Source organism: Mycteria americana, chromosome 4, assembly GCF_035582795.1.
Source record: "Mycteria americana isolate JAX WOST 10 ecotype Jacksonville Zoo and Gardens chromosome 4, USCA_MyAme_1.0, whole genome shotgun sequence".
NCBI classification, from domain to species: Eukaryota; Metazoa; Chordata; class Aves; order Ciconiiformes; family Ciconiidae; genus Mycteria; species Mycteria americana.
In genome coordinates this window covers 88,646,723-88,668,625 of record NC_134368.1, presented here as the reverse complement: position 1 = coordinate 88,668,625, position 21,903 = coordinate 88,646,723, and the positions used below count along the sequence as shown (strand labels likewise).

General features: G+C 39.2%; 1 protein-coding gene across 9 annotated transcripts in view; it reads left to right on the top strand.

Moving 5' to 3' along the window:
- The window catches only part of ANK2 (ankyrin 2), a 203,607-nt gene extending 182,948 nt beyond the window's left edge, over window positions 1-20,659 (top strand). For 5 of the 9 annotated variants that reach the window (XM_075501225.1, XM_075501223.1, XM_075501221.1 and 2 more), the window contains 9 exons: window positions 1,287-1,361; window positions 3,579-3,710; window positions 4,230-4,376; window positions 5,708-5,990; window positions 8,389-8,674; window positions 11,004-11,087; window positions 12,763-12,927; window positions 14,363-14,545; window positions 18,348-18,497. In XM_075501225.1, coding sequence (XP_075357340.1) covers window positions 1,287-1,361; window positions 3,579-3,710; window positions 4,230-4,376; window positions 5,708-5,990; window positions 8,389-8,674; window positions 11,004-11,087; window positions 12,763-12,927; window positions 14,363-14,545; window positions 18,348-18,362 — 1,370 coding nt within the window. In that variant the 3' untranslated portion in view covers window positions 18,363-18,497. Of the gene's footprint in view, window positions 1-1,286; window positions 1,362-3,578; window positions 3,711-4,229; window positions 4,377-5,707; window positions 5,991-8,388; window positions 8,675-10,445; window positions 10,539-11,003; window positions 11,088-12,762; window positions 12,928-14,362; window positions 14,546-16,116; window positions 16,209-18,347 lie in introns of all 9 variants that reach the window. The other 4 variants (XM_075501222.1, XM_075501218.1, XM_075501217.1 and 1 more) reach the window with 2 other exon arrangements.
- The last annotated feature ends 1,244 nt before the right edge of the window (window positions 20,660-21,903 follow it).

The window sequence follows — 21,903 nt, the reverse complement described above, 5'->3', positions numbered from 1 at the left end:
TTTTCTTTTAAGCTTTTGGTGGTTAGTTGTGTATTTTTTTTTTTCCCCCCCGTGAGCTGTGTTTGGTTTTTTGTGTTGTGTCTGTATTTTTCTTGTCTGTGAAACAATCTCAAGATTGCAAACCATGAATGCTTATGGGAAGTGTTACCTTAATAAGCAAAAACACTTCTAAATATATGTATTGTTTTACCATTAAACTGATTGCTCAGGTCATGCACATTTTGGCTTTTGGCTTTCCCTGGCCCTATCCTTAACTATTAATTTTTACTAATAATGGAATATTTGGGTATCGATTGAAACTGAGACAGGCAAATTCATTTTCTTCTGAGTTGTTACACAAAGAAATCTGCAGAAGTTTTAAACAATTAAGTTTTTCACGTTCCTTTTTTTGACGATCTGTGTCTCAAAAAAATTCTGTGTCACCAGTAACTTTAGTACAAGTTTTCTGGTGTTTGGTTTTCCTCTCACCTACTTGTGCACTACTACTGAGTAGCCACGATGGAAATCCAGTAGCTAAAATGAAACATGCATATACCATTAACTCTAAGCAATCTGAGGTATCACAATCGATGTGTGCATTCAGGGAAAATCAAAACTCAAATTCTGCCATCCTCAAATTAGCTTTGGGGATGGGAGGAACTGTCAGTCTCACCATTACTGGTGAGAAATAAATGAAGACTGGCGAATGAACATCTGATTTTTCCTTGCCTTCATTGTAAGTATTTTGTAGCACTCCCTACTTGAAAGGGTCAAAGACGCTTAAATTTACAATATCTCAAATACAAACCATAACATGAAGTGCCATATGGACTGTTTGAACAAAACTTTCCCTACAACAGAAAGAACATAATTAGAAGCTGAGTCCAGATGAATTTTTCAACCTTGGCATTTACTAAGGAGGCATGGAAAACTATGGCTCTTGACTTAGTTAAAGTCATCAATTTAATGTTAGAATGAAGTTTTAGAATAAAATGCTTGGCCAAAATAGGCACAGTAAGCACTTCAGTCCTTGTTTAGATTTTCACATGAAAGCCTGATTTTCAAATGGAAAATGTAGATAGTCTTATGCTTTTGGAAAAATCAAGCTTCTTTTTTTTTTTTTTTTTTTTCCCTTTTAACCTGAGGATTTACAATCCTCACTTTAGTTACCCAGTTGTAAAAGCCTGACCATATTTACAGCAGATTACAGCAGTTAGAAAAAAAAGCACTTTCCCTTGGGCTATATCACCTATGAAAATGGTTTTTAACTTTGTAAAAGGCAACTTATGGCTCTCTTTGACCTTTAGATCAACAGGATGATCAGGAAAGGACAGAGGAAAGACTGGCCCACATTGCTGATCATCTTGGATTCAGCTGGACAGGTAAAATGCATGTTGTCTGCCCCAGAGAGAAAGGAAGGGAGCATTCCTCACTTTTTTCATGTTTCTTTCAGATGACTTCCTGATTATCTAAAGATGTTTTATAGAAATATTTCAGTAGCTTACTGTCTTCTGGTTGCTAAGATTCCTATAGCTTGTTAGGTAAGAACTCAGATGCAGAGGTAAGGCCTCTGCACTTGCTGTGGCATCTCCAGAGGGAGAACTCCTAGGACGAGAGAGTGACAAAGAGCTGGCATATGTTACCTACTCTATCCTGCAAAATGCAACAACTCTGGCTAGAAGATAAATGAATACATGAATAAACATCATCTGTATTCTGGTACTCCTGAGCTAGACGGCCACTATAGGGATAAATGACGTCAGCTTCTTTTCTATAGAACTGTGCCGAGGAAAAAGGGATAAAAAGGGACCTATTTGTAACAATCACTTTAATATTGTGGATTTCGTGGATCTGAGACAGTTAACATTACTGGGGACAAGTGAAAGTAACAGAATGAAATGCAGGTGTCTGTCACTGAAAATCAGCTCAAAAGTGTTTACAAAGAAGAAGAGCTGTGCAGAAATCTCAATGCTGTGTCAAACTGTGCAATCCAACAAAAAATTGCTGCCAAAAAAACTCAATCAGGCCTACACTTTTTTATATCTATCCCTAGAGCTTTACCACACTCCTGTAAATAAGCAAGGCTCTAGGAGTTAAAGAAGAGTTGTATACCAGAGAAAAAATGTTAACTCCTTGATAAGGAGGATTGTGCTCTATACTGTTCTTATAAGCATCTTCAGAGTATATGCAAACTATCACTGATACTTTTGCTTATTACTCACCTCTTCCTTTCCTGTCTTCTATTTCAATCCATAGAGAAGACTGGGAGCGTATGTCCCTCATCCCAACATGGATTATTTTGAAATCAGTAGGATGTGGACCTATGCAATGTAACAGATTAGGAATCTGCTGAAAAATTTCTATAAATGAATAGACAGTTCTGAAAACAAAACTAGAAAAAATGAATGCTCATCAAAATAGACATTCATGTTTTATAGCATTTTAGAGAGGGCAGGGTGATATACCTGCATAAATATTCCTGTCTTATATTATGGTAAAGATTGATTATAGTAAAGATTACTGTGTCAAATGTTACTGGGGGGGATAAAACAGTGGTTGGTTTTTGTTCAAACTTATTTGACTACCTAGGATTTGAATCTAATGTGTAGTTACTGTATATTTGTTGAAGCTTACAGTTGCACCAGTTTACAAACCATCCTGGAAATAAGATTATCTGGGGTTTGGGATTAGGGTTCCCTCCACCCTGTTAAAACATGACACCCTCCAAAATCAAGTCCATGCCACTATAGTGATAATGACAATGGAATAGAAGATGAATCCTTCTTTGTGAAAGAAGCAGAAATCTGGAGACCAGGAATAGCAGTAGGAATCTCACAAATTCTCCATGGCTTTAATGCATTTGATGACCTGTTTCAACTAGTTGCATCTTAGTTTGGTGATGGCAGAAAGCAGCTCCTGATTCTGGATACAATAAAGATGTTACAGACTATCAAACCATTTCTCTTCTGTGGACTGCAGTCTGAACCTATGCTACATCAGAAAGACATCCATTATTCTCAGTTTCACATTTTCAGTTTTTGGTTTTCGACTGTAATTCATAGACATTTACTTTTCTTTAAATGAAACAAGTCCAGGGGAGTAGTAGTATTATGCTTTAATCTAGCCCTACAAAATGCCATTACTCAAAATGAATTCTTTTACTGGATTTTGATCAAAGTTTCTGAAATACTCAACATTTCAGAGGGTAGAATCTGCTGAGCAGGGTGCTCTGTAGCTAGAAATATTTTTATCTGCTCGTGCTATTTCTGCAACTGCACTCTATTTGATAGCTTGTCACTGCTAAATTTTGTCAGTAGTGTTGTCCCTCTGAGACCTAGGCATGGTAGATGCAAAAAAAAAAAAAAAGCTCACACAGACCCATCACTTCTAGGCATTTCTAGATGCTCATAACGCATTTCTGTCTTTGTCATGAACTTACTGTTTAACGATGCCTCTGAATATAACACAAGGTACATAGAAGCAAAGAGAATTTGGTTTCAGGAAAGTTTATAATCCAGTTCGCTGCTGACAGCCGTAAAATAGATATAAGGTGGGGAAGAAGAAAAAGACATCTTTACAGAGATGGATTTCTTTTTCAGAGCTAGCAAGAGAACTGGATTTCACAGAAGAGCAAATTCACCAGATCCGAATTGAAAATCCTAATTCACTTCAAGACCAGAGCCATGCACTCCTCAAATACTGGCTTGAAAGGGATGGGAAACACGCAACAGGTTCGTTTCCAGTTATAGTACATATAACTGTCTCCAGTTTTCTAGTTGAGGTGGCAGATGTGTGTTATAATCACAAAAAGAAAATTTGGGTAAAATGTAGGCTATAGAAAGAATGACCATAGATTGTACTTAATTTTTTTTAAGCTTGTCTGTATAACATGGCATATCATAGGATTCTCAGAGAAAATAGTTTAATCTTGTTCATTTGAGGGCAAGGCAGAGCATCTTACAGCAAAGAAAGAGTGGAAAAACACTGAGGCCTCATTTTCCTAAACTGAAAAATGTTTGGGGAAACTAAACAAATTCGTTAAAGGAAAAACCAAAATGAGTGGTAATTTTTATAGGCAGCCCTTCAGTTCATTTTAGATTTTTACATAGCAATGCTTCTAAATGCATCTGTATTTTATGTATGATATTATATTGCTCAGTATCCTATATATGTCCTTCATATGGAAAACAGAAGGGAGAGAGCATGTGACATTTTTAACTCAGCTACATGGTGTCGTTCTAATGCCACAGATACAAATCTTACCCAATGTCTTACAAAAATCAACCGAATGGATATTGTTCACCTAATGGAGACCAGCGGCATAGACTCCATGCAGGTCCACGGCACTCGCACGTACGCAGAAATTGAACAAACAATAGGATTGGACCATAGTGAAGGTAAACATCTCCTGATCCAGACTGCCCAGGTTATCTCATCTGACCTCTAGCTTCTGTTCTGAAATGTTTGACTAAGATAATCTGTTGACTCTTATGACTGAGCACTAGAATCGCATTTTGAAAGCACAGGTAATATGGATGAATGCAAGCATGACATCACACAGGTCACTATTTCACCGGGTATAAGATCTCTGCATTAGCTGATTCTTATAAAGCAAATAAGGGAATGTCCTCGGAGACTACTGCAAATACTTATGCTCAGTTTGTTGGGGTTTTTTTGCTTATACAAGTACTTTCATAAAAGTTAAGAAGGTTGCATTAGGATTTGACCAAGATTTGTAAAAGGAAAACTGCTCCATGCTTTGGAAAAAACTTTGGATTCAAGTATCCAGGATATTGTAATTCTGCTATGATGCTGTTGGATTTCTTAAGTTTAAAAGTTCAGTAGATTAGATCTATGGTTGTAGACTGAAGAAACACCCCCAAATTATGTGAAATAAAATTCTCTTTTCTGGAAGTGATACTTTTACATCCTTAACTTAGTATTGAGCTAGTAGCTCGGTGAAGCATTAGACAGCTGCAAACGTCCCATCTTTAAGAGAATGTAGAAATAGAAGATTGTTTCCTATAATTAGCATTCTAATATCACAACTGATTAGTTTTAGAACGTTAACCTTCATGTCCAGCTCAAATTCAGTACAAGCAGTTATGTTTTCCCCCAGGCTATTCAGAGTTCAATAGGTTCCTAGTGAATGCAGCTAGTAAGGAAAAACAAATGCCAAGGCTTGTGACTTGTAGCCTGTGGAACAGAAAAGCATATGTTCTTTTACATTTTTTGCAGAATGAGAGCCCTTGCTTTGAGATTAGGGGTTGGAGGTGGGTGGATGTGTTTATATGCTTTGAAGCATATAAATTAGCTAGGTCTTGCACCTAGTCCTGTGTGAATTTCTTTGTCCATGCTTGTGCAGTTATTTTTTCCATAAGCAGATAATTTAATGGATGGGGGGAAAAACGTCGCTAAAACCTGTCCTTATCTGCTGGAAAAAACCTGTTGTGAATCTTCTTTCATACTTTGAGGGTTTCAAGTTTAATTACTCTAAGTAAATTTTATTTTGGCTGTTAGTGTCAAGGTTCATTATTTGGCAATAGTAGTGGTAATCCAGTGTTCCTTCAGCTACTTAGAGAGGTTATGTCCTCTCCCACTGAAGATGTCTAAAAATTTCAGGTAACGTGTTCCATCCAGGGATTTTAAATGCACATGGAGAATGACAAGGACTTCCTGCATTCTAGTAAGACTTGTAACGGCATTTCTTATCTCTCTGTTTTTTAAGGGTTTTCTGCATTGCAAGAAGAACTGTACAGTTCAAGACATAAGCAAGAAGAACAACATAGAATATCTAAAGACAGTGAGCCACCGGAACATCCTCCAATTGTCTCTGAGGAAGACGTGTCTGTCAGTTATTCCCCTTTTCAGGACAGTACTCCCAGGAGTGAGGCAGAAGTATCAATGGCTGAGCTCCTGAGACAAGCACATAAGGAACAAGTAGAAACTGAGTTCTCAGGGAAACCCCAAGATGTGCCAGAAAAACCATCTGCTTCACAACATGAATATTTGTAAGTGTCAAAAGACCAGAATGAAACCTACGTGGAACAGATTATCTCTTCTCTGTGTAATAAGAGGATTTTACAGTTTTCTTTGAAACATATGAACTCACTAGCATTTTCCTCCAATTGTGCCCACCAGTTCATTAGTTTCTACTGCAGGTTGGACTTTTTAATCCATGTGGAGGAAGCCTTAAGGATTAGGAGAGAAAGTCAGTTTGTCACTGTGAACACAAAGCAATAATTTAGTCTAGTACATGTGAAAGAAAAGAGGGATAATGTAGAGGTGGGGGTTTTTTTGCAAACTGTGTGTATTTTTCATATGTTAGATGGCAAGTAATGTTAAACAACGGAATTAACACTAGAGGGGCCTTTCTTCAACTTCAGGATGGCTTTTTCAATTGAGGCAAAAATTTCCAACTTAATCGTTATTACAAAACTCATAACCACATATTAGGAACTAGATTTTTAAAAGTAAATTTCAGATGGCCAAACGAACGGAAACAGGGTTTTATACAGACAAGACAAAAGTACTTCAGGGAACAACACATGATGAAGTATAGATTTAGATGACCTGCACAGCAAAGCCTTGAATTCTGATTTGGGGCTGTCAGTGGGCTTGGTTTCATTTGGAAAGGAACTTGAAAAGGATCATGTTTCTTTCTTCCCACCATCCCTAATCACGTGCCCACGCTGAGAAATCTATGCAGGGTTGATCCAGGTATTCATAGGCTAGCAAAATATCAAGGATCCCCTTCCAAAGAAGTGATTTTCCTGAGAGTGATTAGCTTTGACGTGGAGATGCAGCTCCAAAGAGTCAAAGTGCAGTTGAGTCCAGCAAATGGTCTTTTGGGGATTCTTTTGCTCAAGATATGCTTTACACCCAGGAGAGAGTGTGGAAGGCAGAAAACAGCATCTAAGGTAGAGGACTTATCTTGCACTGATGGGCAAAAATACCAATACTTCCTAATGATTTGCACGAGGAAATGAATGTTTTTGAGGAACAGAGAATACATTTGAGACAATATTGCCAATACTAAATGAGAGTAATGATGACGGGAATATCACTACACTTCATGTCTAGTTTGAACTAGGAGGAAAATTGGGCTAGATTTAAATAGCTCATAAGGAACACATACTAAGAGGAATTACACAATAATATGTATAGCCTGGTGAATGGGAAAAAAAGGCTGGATCAGTACTGTTTAACTTGTACTACAATGAAATCTTTTCTTACTTTAAAACACAATTACTTCAAGGGCAGTAGTTAGAGGAGCACAACAAATTGTCAAAACCCAACTTGTATCAGGAAAAAACATATACATGCAAGTTATTCTATTACTGTTATGATTAGTTATCTACTCAGGGGATTGTTTATGGAGAAGGGAATCTGGACTCCTATTACTAAAATTTAACAATTTCTGCAGTTAATTTTTAGGATGAGAAGGGGGGAAAAAAAGCAAGCATGTAGATGCTAGCTCCAAAGCATCTCAGAAGTTTTAGAAGTGGAAGATTTAATTTTTGCAGGCTTATTACTTTCAGGCTGTAATTCCACCAGTTTTGATATAGTTGTCTTTTTTTCTTTTTACCGATATACATGAAAAGAGAAAAGTCAACCTCAAAAGAAGATTCTAGGTGGTGAAATGGGTAATGTCTTCACAATTAGTGCAAATCAGAAGCGACCTTTCAAGCTTTATAGCTTTAAGCAACTTCAAGAGTTATAAGGTTACTTGATAAAACTCAGTTAGATGTGTTAGCTTAATATCTGAAGTCCCTATTATTCACCCATATGCAACAGAAAAATATTGCATGTACATATGCTTTAATATATTAATTACCTTTATGTATGTTACATAGTAACGTATGTAATAATACTTTTAAATAACTTTCAGTTAAATCATAGCAATGTTCAACAGTGAAAATAACATTACAAACAAAATAAGATTGTCTACTAGATTTCTCTACTAAATTTCTGTTTGGTAAGGCTCCAGGATTCTACATAAAAGTTGGTCTCTCCTCACCTGCAGCTGCATAGCTTGTAATTACTGTAGTAGTTGCTTCTCATCCACCTGTAGTGATCCAGTCTCTTTCCCCCAAAAAATAATAGGTAATATGTATATTTGTGAGGGCACAAATGACAGCAAAGCTCACATAAATCCTTTACAAAGACCAAGTTTTGCAGAATTGGGTACAATGTTTGGACATCCGTTTGGAGATTTTCTTGGGTCAGGAAGATGAGAGGGATTCCTAGCCAGGTTGCTCTGTAGTTATTGTCAAGGAGTATCAGTTATTTCTAGACTTTGCTAGGCGACAGACGACATAACAATATTTAATCAGCGCATAATGTCCCATTTATGGAAATTGGAAAGCACTGCATGGTAGTAACTTCCCTTGAACCTGTAATTCACAGTGTCACAACTCCAGGAACAGAGCAGTCTACAGCACCAGTAACTGGAAAAGCAGCAAGCGAAGAATCTGCACACTTCAGTGTGGCAAAGGAAGAGAGAGAAGACCCATCCCCACAGCCCCCATCATCTGCTCAGAGAGGTGACTCTCCCATCGTCCAAGAGCCCGAGGACTCCCAGCTCCACCAGGATGACCTCTCTCCAAGGAGAACTAGTCTAGTGATAGTGGAGTCAACTGATGAGCAGACAGAAAAGTTTGGAAGAGGCTATGAAGAGGAATCTTTAGAAAAGGTAAGTAACAACTTTGCCTCAAAGTATTTGACACAAAAGAATAAGTTTTACGTCTCGCTCGTTCCTTAAGATGAGAATATTTTTAGTCAGCCTAATTAATCCCCATCTGCAGTGGAGTCTTTTCTCCTTTCCTCTGTGGTTATAAGGGCTAGCTATAGTCATTTGTATAGAGGTTTTCAAAGCTGGAGCAAAACCCAGATCCTAAAGTCTAGACTGTAATTCTGGTTCTGCTACCCTTATTTGTCCTTTGGTCTGTGACAGTTACGTCCATGCATGAGAGAGACAATTAGTGTAAATAACAGGTGCAGAAACAAACCATGTACAAGTGAAAGCTGAAAAACAGATGTAATGAAAGACAAAGTAATAATGTTAAAAGCTTATGAAGAAAGGCAAGACTAGCCCAGAGCAGCATGAAGAATGACATGAAAAATACTGTACAGTGTGACATGGAAAAGAGGCAGCAGGATGTACGTTGCAGAATACTAAGGATGTACTGGAAGAAAAGAACTTGAGAATGGTGTTTGTGTAGCATGCAGGCAGTAGAGAGAAATGGAGACAGGAGATGGAAGAGAAGAACAAGAACTATGTGAGGTAGGTCGTCGGTTGTGTAAGACAAAGGTATCTTATTGCAGTGTTTGGAGAGGGGAAGATGTCAAGAGGCAATGAAAGAAAGCAACTATATGGCTTTTAGTGTGGAATTTAAATTCCTTGGCAGATAAAGGTTTAAGAATAAACAGCTCGCTCTGCCTGTTCTAAGTGGAAGAAAAGGAGAAGGCATAATTGGGCAGGAAATTAGTTAAGCAGAAATTGTTTCCTGTTTTGACGTTCAACTAGAAACGGGGTGCTCTTTCTTTGCTCTTTATCGTCATGTTGTCAAATGTACCACCACTAGAATGAAGAGTTTGAGCTCTGCCTCTGGGATCTCAGAAAAAGGTTGAATATAAAATGTGTAGGATAACTCAGATGTTGAAAGATTAGCTACAACAGGACTCAATACAATGGCTGCCCTCAAAGATAATGTACTTCTTTTTCCCTCCAGTTCTTTTATTAAACAACAACCACCAGCACCACCAAAAAGGAACACACACACACCCCTTATTTATTTTCCCCTTTATATTTTTATACTGTTGGTATTTCCCAAGTAGTTCTTTTCAGCTTCTCTTTGCCTTCTGACCTCTTCATTTAAGTTTTTAATTCTTCCCTGTGCAGGAGAGAGAACTACTTCAACACTTGTTACTAATTTTTCTTGATCTTTCCAGTGCCAAGGCTATTGATACATTGTCCTCTAGTTAAAACTGTTTAGTCCTCCTGCCTATATGCTGTACTTTGTACTTCCCGGTATGGAGGATTAAAAGGTTTTCATATAATTTTCCATGTAATTAATACAGAAACCATATGCAATATGTATGAATTCCAGAGTTGGTGCTAATAATACCTTCTAGTCCACCTGCAACGACATCATGCCACCAATTCCAGGCTTGTCCCTGGCAATCTTAAGGGCACTAAGACCACTAAGAGCATCCTATAGAATTAGTATCACAAAGATTCATCCTTCTTTTTTCAATATGCTAATGAACAGCTAATGTATAGTCAAGTGGCCAAAGCCTCCCACCTCGCATCAATGTTTCACAGATTAAAGTCAGGTAAGAGGCCAAAATGCTAAAAGCAAAAATTTTCAGAAGTGAAGATGGTTTTAGATAAAAACAAGACAGAACCTGTAAGTACTGCTAGTGCCACAGACAACAGAGCACTGCTTCCGTGCTTCCACTAGGAGTTAGCAGAGGAGTTAGGTGGGCTGGAGACCAGCTCGGACGAGGAAGAGATGGTCACTACCAGGGTCATTCGTCGCCGGGTGATTATTCAGGTACCGCGTGTTGAATGATTGCACGAGCCTGTGGTGACTAGGCCCTGGTAACACATTTAGGCATGCTGCTGAGACAACCGCTTGGCTGGTATTGCACCTGAAGCTGGAATGCTCCAGAACAATGGATGGGCATTGGATAAGCCATTCCAATACCTTTTCTTGAAGGGAGGATTATAGTAATACTGCTAACCCAACTCTAAATCCCGTTAGATGCCTCAGTAGGCGGAGGACGAAGACTTCTCAGCCCCATACTCAACATGGTCAATTAACATATATTTGCCTGTCCATTGTGGCATAACTTTTCTTTGCATGCCTTTCTAAGTATTTATTTGCAGAACAAATTTTTTTCTAACATTTCTCAATTGTTTTTTCATTCTTTAACCAATTAACCAATTTTAAAATCACTTATTTAAAGTTACCTACAGGAAGGCCTTGCTTCATAAAACTTTGTTCTTTGTCATACAGGCTGATAGTATGCCTGAAATGCCACCAGAAACAGTCACAGAAGAGCAATATACAGATGAACATGGCCACACAGTGGTAAAGAAGGTATTGTCAGTTATGCCCCTTGCTACTTATACTCCTATAAAAGGAAGGATAAATACATACACATACATGCCAAATTTTCTTTTGTGAAGGGGCATGATTTTTAAGAGTAGAGCACGGAAGGAACCAGAATTTCTGTTCATGAGAGATTCCAAAGTTTAAAGAATTATTTTGATTTGCAGGATCATTCTGTGTTACAGTTTATAACTTAACATGACATAGCTTGTTAATTTTCCCACTTAAAACCAATGAAAATTCTGCATAGATCCACATTTCTGAGAAAAAGTTTCTTAAAAAAAAACCAACAAAAAAACCCACCAAACAAACCACACCACGACAATTTTATCTAAGATCATGTTTGCTCGTAGTAATGAAACTAATGGAGGTCTGGGTCTGCAAGAGTCATCTAAATTCAGACTTTAGATCTTCAAAATCTCCACTCAGCTGTGCTTGACCAGGTTCCTAAATTTCCGTATCTGTACATACAGTTCAGTTTCTATGGCACAAAGAATATAGAAAGTACTTATTTGTGTGATGGCCTTATAAAATAAGCATTTTCAGACCATGCTTATAAAAGCGAATTCTGCACAGCGTGGAAGTGGAAGAGGAACTTCTGTGCTCCTTGCTTTACCTGACACCTCAGTGCTTAGAGAATTGGTCTAGGACTTGGCTGAATTCTGCTGGTGGCAAACTCCATCTTCTGTCTCCCAAGAAAACATCATAGACCCTCAGCTGGATAGCACGTCTCTGGAAGCTGTTTGAATTCTTATTAAAACAAACAACCCCAGCCAAATATTCCTGGGCACAACCTGGGCCAAATATTCATTGTGCAAGAGTGAGCATGGCTGTATTCTTCTGGGTAGGTCCATGCCTGGGCGGGCACTACCCCCACCTCTGTGACTCTTATGTATAGGTGACCCAGTCTGGCTGAGTATCACAGCAAATAAGCTTTTGGACAAAGCGGGAGGTTACTGCTTAATGTTACCTTGTCAAAAGGGGCTGGGAAGGCGTACGAAAATGTAGAGGTCCAGGTCATCCACAGAGGGATGCATACCCATCCTCCTGAGAAATTTATCTCATCTTGAACCCTGTAGTTCTCTTCTGCTTCTCTTTGTTTGGCTTGCCAATGCCTAGAAAGCTTAAGCACCAGATTAGTCTGTTAACTAGGTTAATTCTAGCTCACTAGTTCAGCAGGCATTAGTACTATCGGTGTTGCAATGTGATGTCCAAGTCCCTCTGTGAATCTAGTTCTAAGCATTTGATAGCCAAGCTGCTAGCCTCTTACTTTAAGAAGCCTTTTTGAAAATGCCAGTCTGAAAAAGTTTTCCCTCAGTTGTGTGGTTGCAAAGTATGTTTTCTCTCCGAAGGACTATCCCTCTTTTCCTAATAATAACTACTGCTTTAGAGAGTCATTCCAATATCTATATTGTGCCCACGTGTGAAGTAAGTTTATGGAAGTTTTGCTGTGTGATAACCTAAGTAGGGCAAATGCATCAGCTTGCAGCTTTACTACAGGTCCTTGTGAGTATATGTGTTAAAGACTAAAACACTGAACCATCTATGTAGGTTTTTCTGTGTAGGAAAAAATGCCCTTTGCATAGAAAATACTATCTAGAGAAAAAGAAGGAATATGTTATTGTTAATTCTTTTGGGACAAAGCTCTATTTCATTCCTTCAGGTCACTAGAAAGATAATCCGGCGATACGTTTCTCCAGATGGCACAGAAAAAGAGGAAGTCCTAATGCAAGGAACACCACAAAAACCTGTCACTGTCGAAGAAGGAGATGGCTATTCCAAAGTTGTAAAACGGGTTGTGCTGAAGAGCGACAGTGAGCAGTCAGAGGTCAGATCTTCCACTTTTCCTTGCGATGGTACAAAGCAGCAGTACACCACCAGTGTGCTTAGTAACTACATCTTACTCATGCGAACAGCATTCAGTTTTGAATGAAACTTTTAAAAGTTTTCTTGCAGATGGAAAGGCCTCAGAATAAAGACAGGGAGAAGGCAGGGGGAGGGAAGGAGGGCAGGGAAAGAGGGCAGTTTTCTCTGAAAATAAGTCAGGATACAGATTCTGTGATTTCTGAGAAGTACCAAATTCATAAAGAAAGCAGCTTTGTACTAAGATGACACACAGATAAATGGCAAATCTGTATTTGTTGTTATACTTCTTAATCTAATAGGAAAATTAGTGAATGTTGTAATGAAATGATCTGGTGTTCTCTAGGTTTCTACAACTAAGCCCTTCTAAAACTATACAGTTATATTAGGTTGAACTTACTGGTGTGTTCTTTGCTTTGAAGAGGCTAAAAAAAAGTATGATTTTCATGCAAACTCTTTGTAGAGCCAGGTAATTAAAAAGAAAAACAACCTGAAAAGGTAAGTGCTTTTTAGTTTATCTTTTCCTGCCTTAGTTCACCATGGAGCCCTACAGACATTTGTATCAGCAAAATTAAGGTTGTGACAGAGGGCCAGAAGCTGGTAGTAGGGCTTGCTTTCAGCAGTGCTGCAGCTGAAAGCAACATTTAACAAGCGGTCATTAGAAATGCTAAGAATGTAATTGCCATTCTCTCTTGCCAGAATTAATCATCAGAATTAATTCTCTAGGAGTAAGGCAGCAATAAAACAAAGTAATTTTTTTAGTTAGCTGACCATACCAGAGCTACTCTTTATCATGTGGAACCCACGTACATTAAATTCGTATTTTGCCAAATAAAATTGCATTTGTCACTTCCCCGTGGTATTCTAATATTCTGGTCTGTTGCTCCTGTAAGAGTTCCTTGGTTTTACAAGTGTGACTCATCTCAGAAGAGTACCTTAAAATTAAGATATGGACTGATACCACTAATTCGTACTACCTGTCTGAATACCACAAGAGGTCCACTTGTTAACTTGGTGTAGCTCCAGTGGCCTTGGCAGGTAAGCCAGAACAGCAGCCTGTGGTGTGGTGGAGGGTAGCAATATCCCTGGGTGCCCTCAGGCTAGTTCAGGTTCCAGAAGCAGTTTTCACCCTCCCAGCATAAAGCTCCTCAGCAGAATAAATTATCCAGGGCTGTTCCTGCTGTCTGAACTGACATCTTGCAATGTCTCATTCCAGAGCTGTAAAGCAGGTAATAAAATGTACGCTCACTATTTTGATGCATACACATAGCAAGTGAGACACTTCTTATATTCTTGTTCCCTATGGCAGTGATTAAGAAAGAATGATAGAATAACTAAAAGCTTTGTTAGTATCCATTATGTAATTTATATCCATATACTTCTGCTTTCTAACCTTACAGGTGACCCTGTCTGAACCTGCTGTTTTGCCTAGTGCCTCCAAATTCCAGTCTGAACCAGTGGAAGGCCGGAAGGTCAGCAAAGTCATAAAAACCACTGTAGTGCAAGGAGAGAGAACGGAGAAACACCTGGGGGATGCTAGCTTAGCTACTGATCTTCCGTCAGCCAAAGAGGACTTTGAAGAGGTAAAAATGCCTTTAAAATATAAATATTAAAACAAGTGTCACGACATACCTGGGGACAAATTCTACTCTATTGAAAGTTTTGTTGGTGGAGCATCATACTCAACTACTGAGTATAAACCTCTGTGTTTATACTCAGACATGTTATAAAGGGATTAGTATATAAAGTGTGTGTGTAATTACAGAATTAGCTATGAAACATTTTAAGATTCTAAAAAAACCCATGGGGGTTCTAAGTAAAGTTGTTAGAAATCATGGGTGTGGTTACTGTTAAAGAAAAAGTCCATTCATATGTTACCATGCATGGAGCTAATTTTAGAAATTGATACAGTTAAGTCTCCTCCCTGAGTAAGTTGATGTATTGGTCCTTGAAAGGAAGAAATAGCTACCAAGCTAATTAGCAGCTTTCCTGTTTCTATGCTTTTTCTGGTCAGTGTAAACATTTCAGAAATAGAAAAGTGATATTGACTTAATATAGCTTTTTTTAGAAGGAACTGATAGCACTTCGCTCTTCATCCATTTTATCGTCGCTTTGAATAACACGTATAAAACACATCTTAAAGATTCACGTGGATGAAAGTTTTGTGTCACTAGATGCAACATAAGTACTTGGTTTGGTTTTTTTAACTTGACAAAATATCATATAAAAACATAGATGCAACAATGTCACGGTCTGGATATTTTCTGCCGTACAATGGTATTACAGCTTGCGGGAAGACAAGAAGTGCTAAGCTATTAGATTGAGATGCCAGATGCCAAATTTCCCGTTACAAATATAGACCCAGCCGCCAGATCCCTCTCTCCTGACAATAACAAAACAAGCAGCAAAAGCTGTCATGTAGAGGCTTAAAGAAATGGCTTGGGAAATAACACTTTTTTCCCAGCTTGCAGCTTCTAGTTTAGTAAATCAAGAAGCCTGCGGAAGATACCACAGACAAACCCGCATCCAGCTAAAAGGAAAATAAAAATGCTGCCTTTTTTTCTATTTTTCTGTTTTCTATGAAGCATTCGTAACAGCGGACGTTCTGTGGAAAAGCTTGCTGGGCTCCGTTCCCTGCTTCTCCCATTTCAGTGCAGTCGAGGCTCAGGGGCATCACCCATCATTTCTATGTATACATTTCTATGTATACCCGTCTCTGTGCTGCTAGCACTGAGAACAGGCAGCTCAAGGTGGCAGTGGGAACAGCTATAAAAGACAGAGTGTTTTCTGTGACAGGAAAAAGGTTGCTGTAGCAGCTGTCCTAAGCAGATACAAAGGATGAGTTCTGCAAGTGTGGTACTGCAAGGCCTTGAGTTGGGCTACTTCAAAGTTGAAAAGAAAGTACCAAGGCGTGCTTCAGGACAATTATTAGGAAAATGAAACTGTCCTATACAAGAAACTGTACCTGATCTGTACTTTTGAGGAATATTTGAAAGGATACAAATGGCAGGCAGATGCTTCTCTTATTTGTCTATTCATCGTTTTCTCAGCATTCAACTTCATTAATATAAAGCACTAAGGTATGAAGAGCAGTTATCTTCTGTCCGAGGTTTTTGGGTTTTGTTTTAATTTGAAGTTTATGTTTTAATTCGAGGCTTTGAGCTATACAGGTAACCAAATGAAAGTCCAACTCCCCGCTTTAGTAGAGAAAGAAATCATGAAAGAGGACGGATCGATTATTAAAAGGTTTGGCTTGGCATGTCAACGAACTGTTACTACAAAAGGATTAACAAACTCATAATATATGAGTGGATTTGAGTGAGCGTCTGAAGTGAAACCACTGGCAGCATCTAAAGCTTTATTTGCAAAAGTACTAAAGATTACTACTAACATTCTGTTACAGGAAGGGATATATGCCCCGGAAAGGTCTACATTACTTGAAAAGACTCAGTGAATAGGGATGTGGTGGGTTCACCCTGGCCAGCAGCCAAGCACCACGCAGCCGCTCCCTAACCCTCCTGCCCCACCTTGGAACGGGGGAGAGCAAAAGTGAGAAAACTCATGGGTTGAAATAAGACAGTTTAGTAAGTGAAGGAAAGAGGGAAGAACAACCAAACAAGTGATGCCAAGGCAGTCACTCACCACCTCCCACAAGCAGACTGACACCCAGCCAGTCGCTGAGCAATGGTCACCTTGGAAGATACAAGCCCCCGACCCCCAGCTTCTTCCTCTACCCCCTGTTGTTACTGCTGAGCATGATTCTATATAGTAGGGAATAGCCCTTTGGCCAGTTTGGGTCAGCTGTCCTGGCTGTGTGCCCTCCCAGTCTCTTGCCCAGCCCCAGCCTACGTGCTGAGGGGGCCAGTGGGGAAAAAAAGAGAAAGTATCGATGCTGTGTGAGCAGTGTTCAGCAGTAGCCAAAGCATTGGTCTGTTACCAACACTGTTTTGGACCCAAATGGAAAACAGCGCACCTCGCAGGCTGCTATGAAGAAAGTTAACTGCATGCTGGCCAGACGCAGTACAAAGGGGTATCACTGCCTAGCTGATTTCATAGGAGGCGATACCGGAATAACAGCGTGATTTACAGTTAACAACATTAATCAAGGTTACTTCAAAAATATTTTTTTTCATACCAGTTGACTCTGTGATCATTTGATAATTTAAACATTATCAAAATAGATGAGGGGGTATATGGAGATAGATATATATATATATAGAGATATCTGCCTGTGACAGTTGAGCCTTATGAAGAATGAGGCAGGGCAGATAGGAAAATATTTGGGAGGGAAAAAAAAGCTACCGTAGTACAGCAAGGGTATTAATTCCTACCACACACAACTTGAGCCAAGGCTGCTACAGGCTAGGTATCTTTTACACACCTTTTCTGTCGGACCATTTGAATTGATAATGGCCATTGGGGTGGTAAAGCCAATGTTAGCATTTGAAAGAGCGTCCTGACCAAACTGTGTCTGTAATTGTAACAAGCTGTAAAACACAGACCAGTTTCAGAGTTAGCGGGATGGTGTCACAAGGACACAGTGAGAGCCAAAAGACCTGCTGCATCTGCTTTGGGATGAAGGGTGTGCATTCTTGTCAAAGTACTCCATCTAACGGAGGGATCTTTTGGTCCTTCCGGTCAAATTAAGAAGTGTCAGCTGTCTGATAAAAATGGAGCTATTCCTGGCTGAGTGCACAGGAATTTCCAAGTGTGCTTGGCTTCCCGTGGTCCTCTCTCAAGGACACTGACCAAAAATTGTGCTTCTGGGTAAGGCTAAGAAAGAGACGCCCAGCTGTCCTCTGACAACTACACTTATGTGCCTAGATCTGGAAGGGACTTGGTGAGGTTTAAGGTTCTGACTAGTAGAGCAAGATGGTTCCAATGAGGTAAGAGCGTAATTAACAGAATAGTTTAGGACACTAGATTATCACAAATGTAGTTTTACTGGCTGTCAGAAGTAAGGCTTGTTAGAAGTAAGCGTTCAAGAAATTAATCAGCTTAAATTACTGTTGCACAGGACAACTCTGCATGTTGAAGTTAAATACAGCAAATAGGAAGGTCTTGTGTGAATTTCAACAGATGTTGCATGTCTGTGTGTTACAGCATGTTTTTGCTGGGCATCTAAAACTGTATGCTTAATCAGCGTATAGAGATTAATTGCTATTAGTTTACATTATGAAAGGCAATTAAAGCGGTGGTGTGTATTGTATTCAGAATGCATAACGAGTATCTGACCTCAGTAGCTGGCTTAAAGTGCCAGCTACAGTTCTTCTCCTGTTATTTTGAATGAAAAAGCCTTAAAACTGCAGCTGAAAAGGAGCATTTTTTAAAACCTTCAGGAACTGTGGCCTTTTTAAGACAGTTTTCTCTTTTATTTTGTTTTAGGACAACACTGAGTAAAGCCAGCACACAGAAGAGGACTGTGATGAAGGATCGGTATGGAAAACACGTTCACATCGAAGAGCTGGAAGACACCCCAGAAGCAGTACCACAGGATGACCTCCAACATGACCTCCAGCAGCTTCTTAGACACTTCTGCAAAGAGGACTGGAAACAGGAGGCGAAGTGAGAAGCTGCCACCCCTCAACACCACATAACCATCCATCCCGTATGCAGCATTCATCTTCTCTAGGTGTAGACATTATTACCTACATAATCACTGGAAGACACTGCCATTTCTACTTGTGCAGATGCAGTGAATTCATTTCTCCCTCCCCCCTGCCCCCCCATTTGATTTTGGGTTTTTGTTATTTTTTTACCCTGTAAGCTAATTTGTGACCAAAGATAGCATCCTTCATTCAGGATGATTTATCCACCGAATCGTCGTCTTTGTGCTGTACTGGGAATTTGTCAGCATCGCCACTTCTTTGCTGTTCCTTTGCTTCTGCACTAGCTTCATGAAATTGCATTTGTCAAGCCAACTTCATCTACAGGCCTCTTCAAGTGACTATGTACATGCATCATAAAAAAGGGAGTTAATGTGTAAACTGTATATAGCAAGAGTATTTGGACTTACAAGACTGCAGAAAACACACTGCCTATGACTACAATTAGCATCATGGATTACAAGGTCTATTGACACTGCTGAACAGCGAATAATAAAATAATGTTAACACAATCGACTGCAAACACAGACTGACTGAGGAGGAAGCACTGCAGATCTACTGCATCCATAAGACTTCCAGTTTAGGGATCTATTATAGTTAAAGGCTCTAAGAGTCAGGCTAAAAACCTGGAAATTCAGCTGTTCTCATGAAGTAACAGCTGACTGTGGCCATTAATACTTCTAAGACCTTCGGACAGCCACTTAAAGATTTCCAGAAAAAGAAAAGAAAAAAAAAAAAAAAAGAATACCCAATTAGGTAACCAACTTGCTAGCAGCTATATCTATGGCACATTTGCATACGGTATTAAAATCTTTTAGATCTGGACATGTGGCAGGGTGTATTAAACAATTATAACTACAGTAGTTTCCTGTTTTCATCACTGCTTAGCAAACCACACTGTCTTATTGGTGGTACTTCCTGCTGGCCACTGCACTGTAGATAACTATGGGAGAAAGACTTACCCACTATCCAAGGAGAATAATTAATTCACCGTGTTTTATCAAGATTGCCTCTTATCCGATACATGCATGTGGCATTTGAAGGTCAAAGCCAAACCCTCCTATAATCATGTCAGCTTGTTAGCCCTCTTAGCACTGAGCGAGCAGTTTTTATCTTCCAATCAAGTGTTTTTTAAAGAGAAAGTGCTCACAATCCTTGAAAGCCAGTTTCTGTTCATATTTTGTTATCTATCTATATATATTATATATATATTTCTAAACCAACCCTCTGAAAACCGTGATAGCATGTCTGCACTTTCATTTTCAAAAAAGGGAACGTAGAGATCTGACATTTTGGGTGTTCTATACCTTAATATTTAATGGAGGGAGCTCTGTAGGGTTTTAGCATATATAATAGACACACACACACACACACACAAACTAAATGTTTTTAAACAGCTATTTGATTTTTGTAATAGTATACTCAAAACCAGAGTAAAACAAATCCTCTCCTCTAGGAGTAATACTTTTTCCAAGCTTATCTGGCCTTCTACGATTATAGGGTTGTTTGGTTTTTTTAATGACTCACTCAGTGCTCAGAACAAGGGCACTTCCTCATTAAGGTAGCGATGCCAAAAGCAGGAAAACATCTTAGGAGTTCTGATTTCCTGCAGGCAAAACAACCCGAGGTGCCATGCTAACACTTTTTTGGCAGGCAGGAAAAAAAAAAAAAACACCACAAACCAAAAACAAAAGTGTTTTGGCAGCCAAACCGAATGAGACCCGTGATGAAACATTTCACGACGCATCATGGCTTTCTTCTTGTCAGAGACAGCACAGGATGATCTTCAAGGATGGGGCTCTAAAGAAATGCATTTCTGTTGTGTTATTTGCGGTGCAGATGATGTTCTGTGTAACAACATAATGGTTATTCACCTCTTATTTTGATTTTTTGCTGTGTTATTAAAGAACTTGAATACTGTGAGAAGAAGTGAATTTTAAGTTGACGAATCAGCATCTTGTTCCCATGGTGATAACACTAATGGAATATATCTATGAGGGCATGTATTAGTTAAAAATTAAAAAAAAAAATACAACACTAACAATACATAGCTGCAATGTGTACAATGGCTGATTTAACTAAATAAAAATGTACAAGTGTTAAATGTAGAAATAATGGCTCACTCTCTTTTACTGCCAGTGCAGCATAAAAAGGAACAGCACCCATTTGGGTACCTTAACTTGAACTATCGTAATTTTAATTCCTCTGTACCCAGCTCCCTAAGATATATACGGGTTTTGGTTTTGTTTTTAATTCTGCTATTCAGCACTGATTGGTAAGCATCAGTCTGTTATAACAGTCAGATACAAATTTTTTTTAAATCATTGTTTTTCACTTGATTTTTTTCACTTGATGTTTTTAAAACATCAAGTTTCTCAAAGGGTATCTAGCCATGTTTTCTAGTTACTTTATTTGGCCTGAAGTTGCGGAATTTTCCTTCAAATATGGCCCAGACTGCTACGGTCAATTACTTTTTCAGTGCCCGCTACTGAGAGTTTCTCAACCAGAAGAAAGATAGGGAAGAAAAATGTAGGGTGAAATTCTGTCACGTCTTACGTCCTTGTAATGCACGGAAAATATTGGGGAGAGTCCGTTTTGTTGCCAGTTTAAATTTATCCAATATAAATCTGTACCAGTTCTATTACTGCAGCTGGATCTCTGGCTAATGTAACAGGTCGCGCTGCCGCAGCATCCCCACTCCTTGCTACCTGCGCTACCTTCAGAGGAGTCCTCCTCCACCTCGCGTAGCAGAGAAACCATCCATGTAAGCGGTTTCTGTATTTGCCAAAATTCAGAGTCATTGAACCTCCCAGCTTAAGGGACAGAAAGGGCCCAGGAGAGGCACGCTTGCGCTCCCTGCCGAGACCAGAAGGATGCCCGCAGGCCAGACCAGAGCTTGCACCCAGAGCACGGGAGGGACGGCATCAAACCACCGGTCAGGCAGTCATGACGCGTGCGCGTTCGAGGTGAGTACCTAAGCCAAAGGCTGCTGACTTTTTCCTCTCTTTCCCCTTCTTTTCCCACTGAAAAGACAGTTGTATTAAAAAAACCAAAACAAAACAAAAAACCAACAATCAAACAACAAAACCAACTCAAAAACCCACACAACAAGCAAACAACCCCCCCTTAAAAAAACACCCCTCCACCACGCTACCGTGACATTAGCCTGAGGACAAATAGGAAATAATTGCAGAACTAGCATTTGCAAAACATGAACACAAGCTTTTTTTCCATGCAGATCTATTAAATATGCTAATTAACATAGAGCAGATAAAATGTCTTCACTGCTTCCAACCTGTGCATCTCAGAATACATCTTCTGCGTGTTCTTCGTAC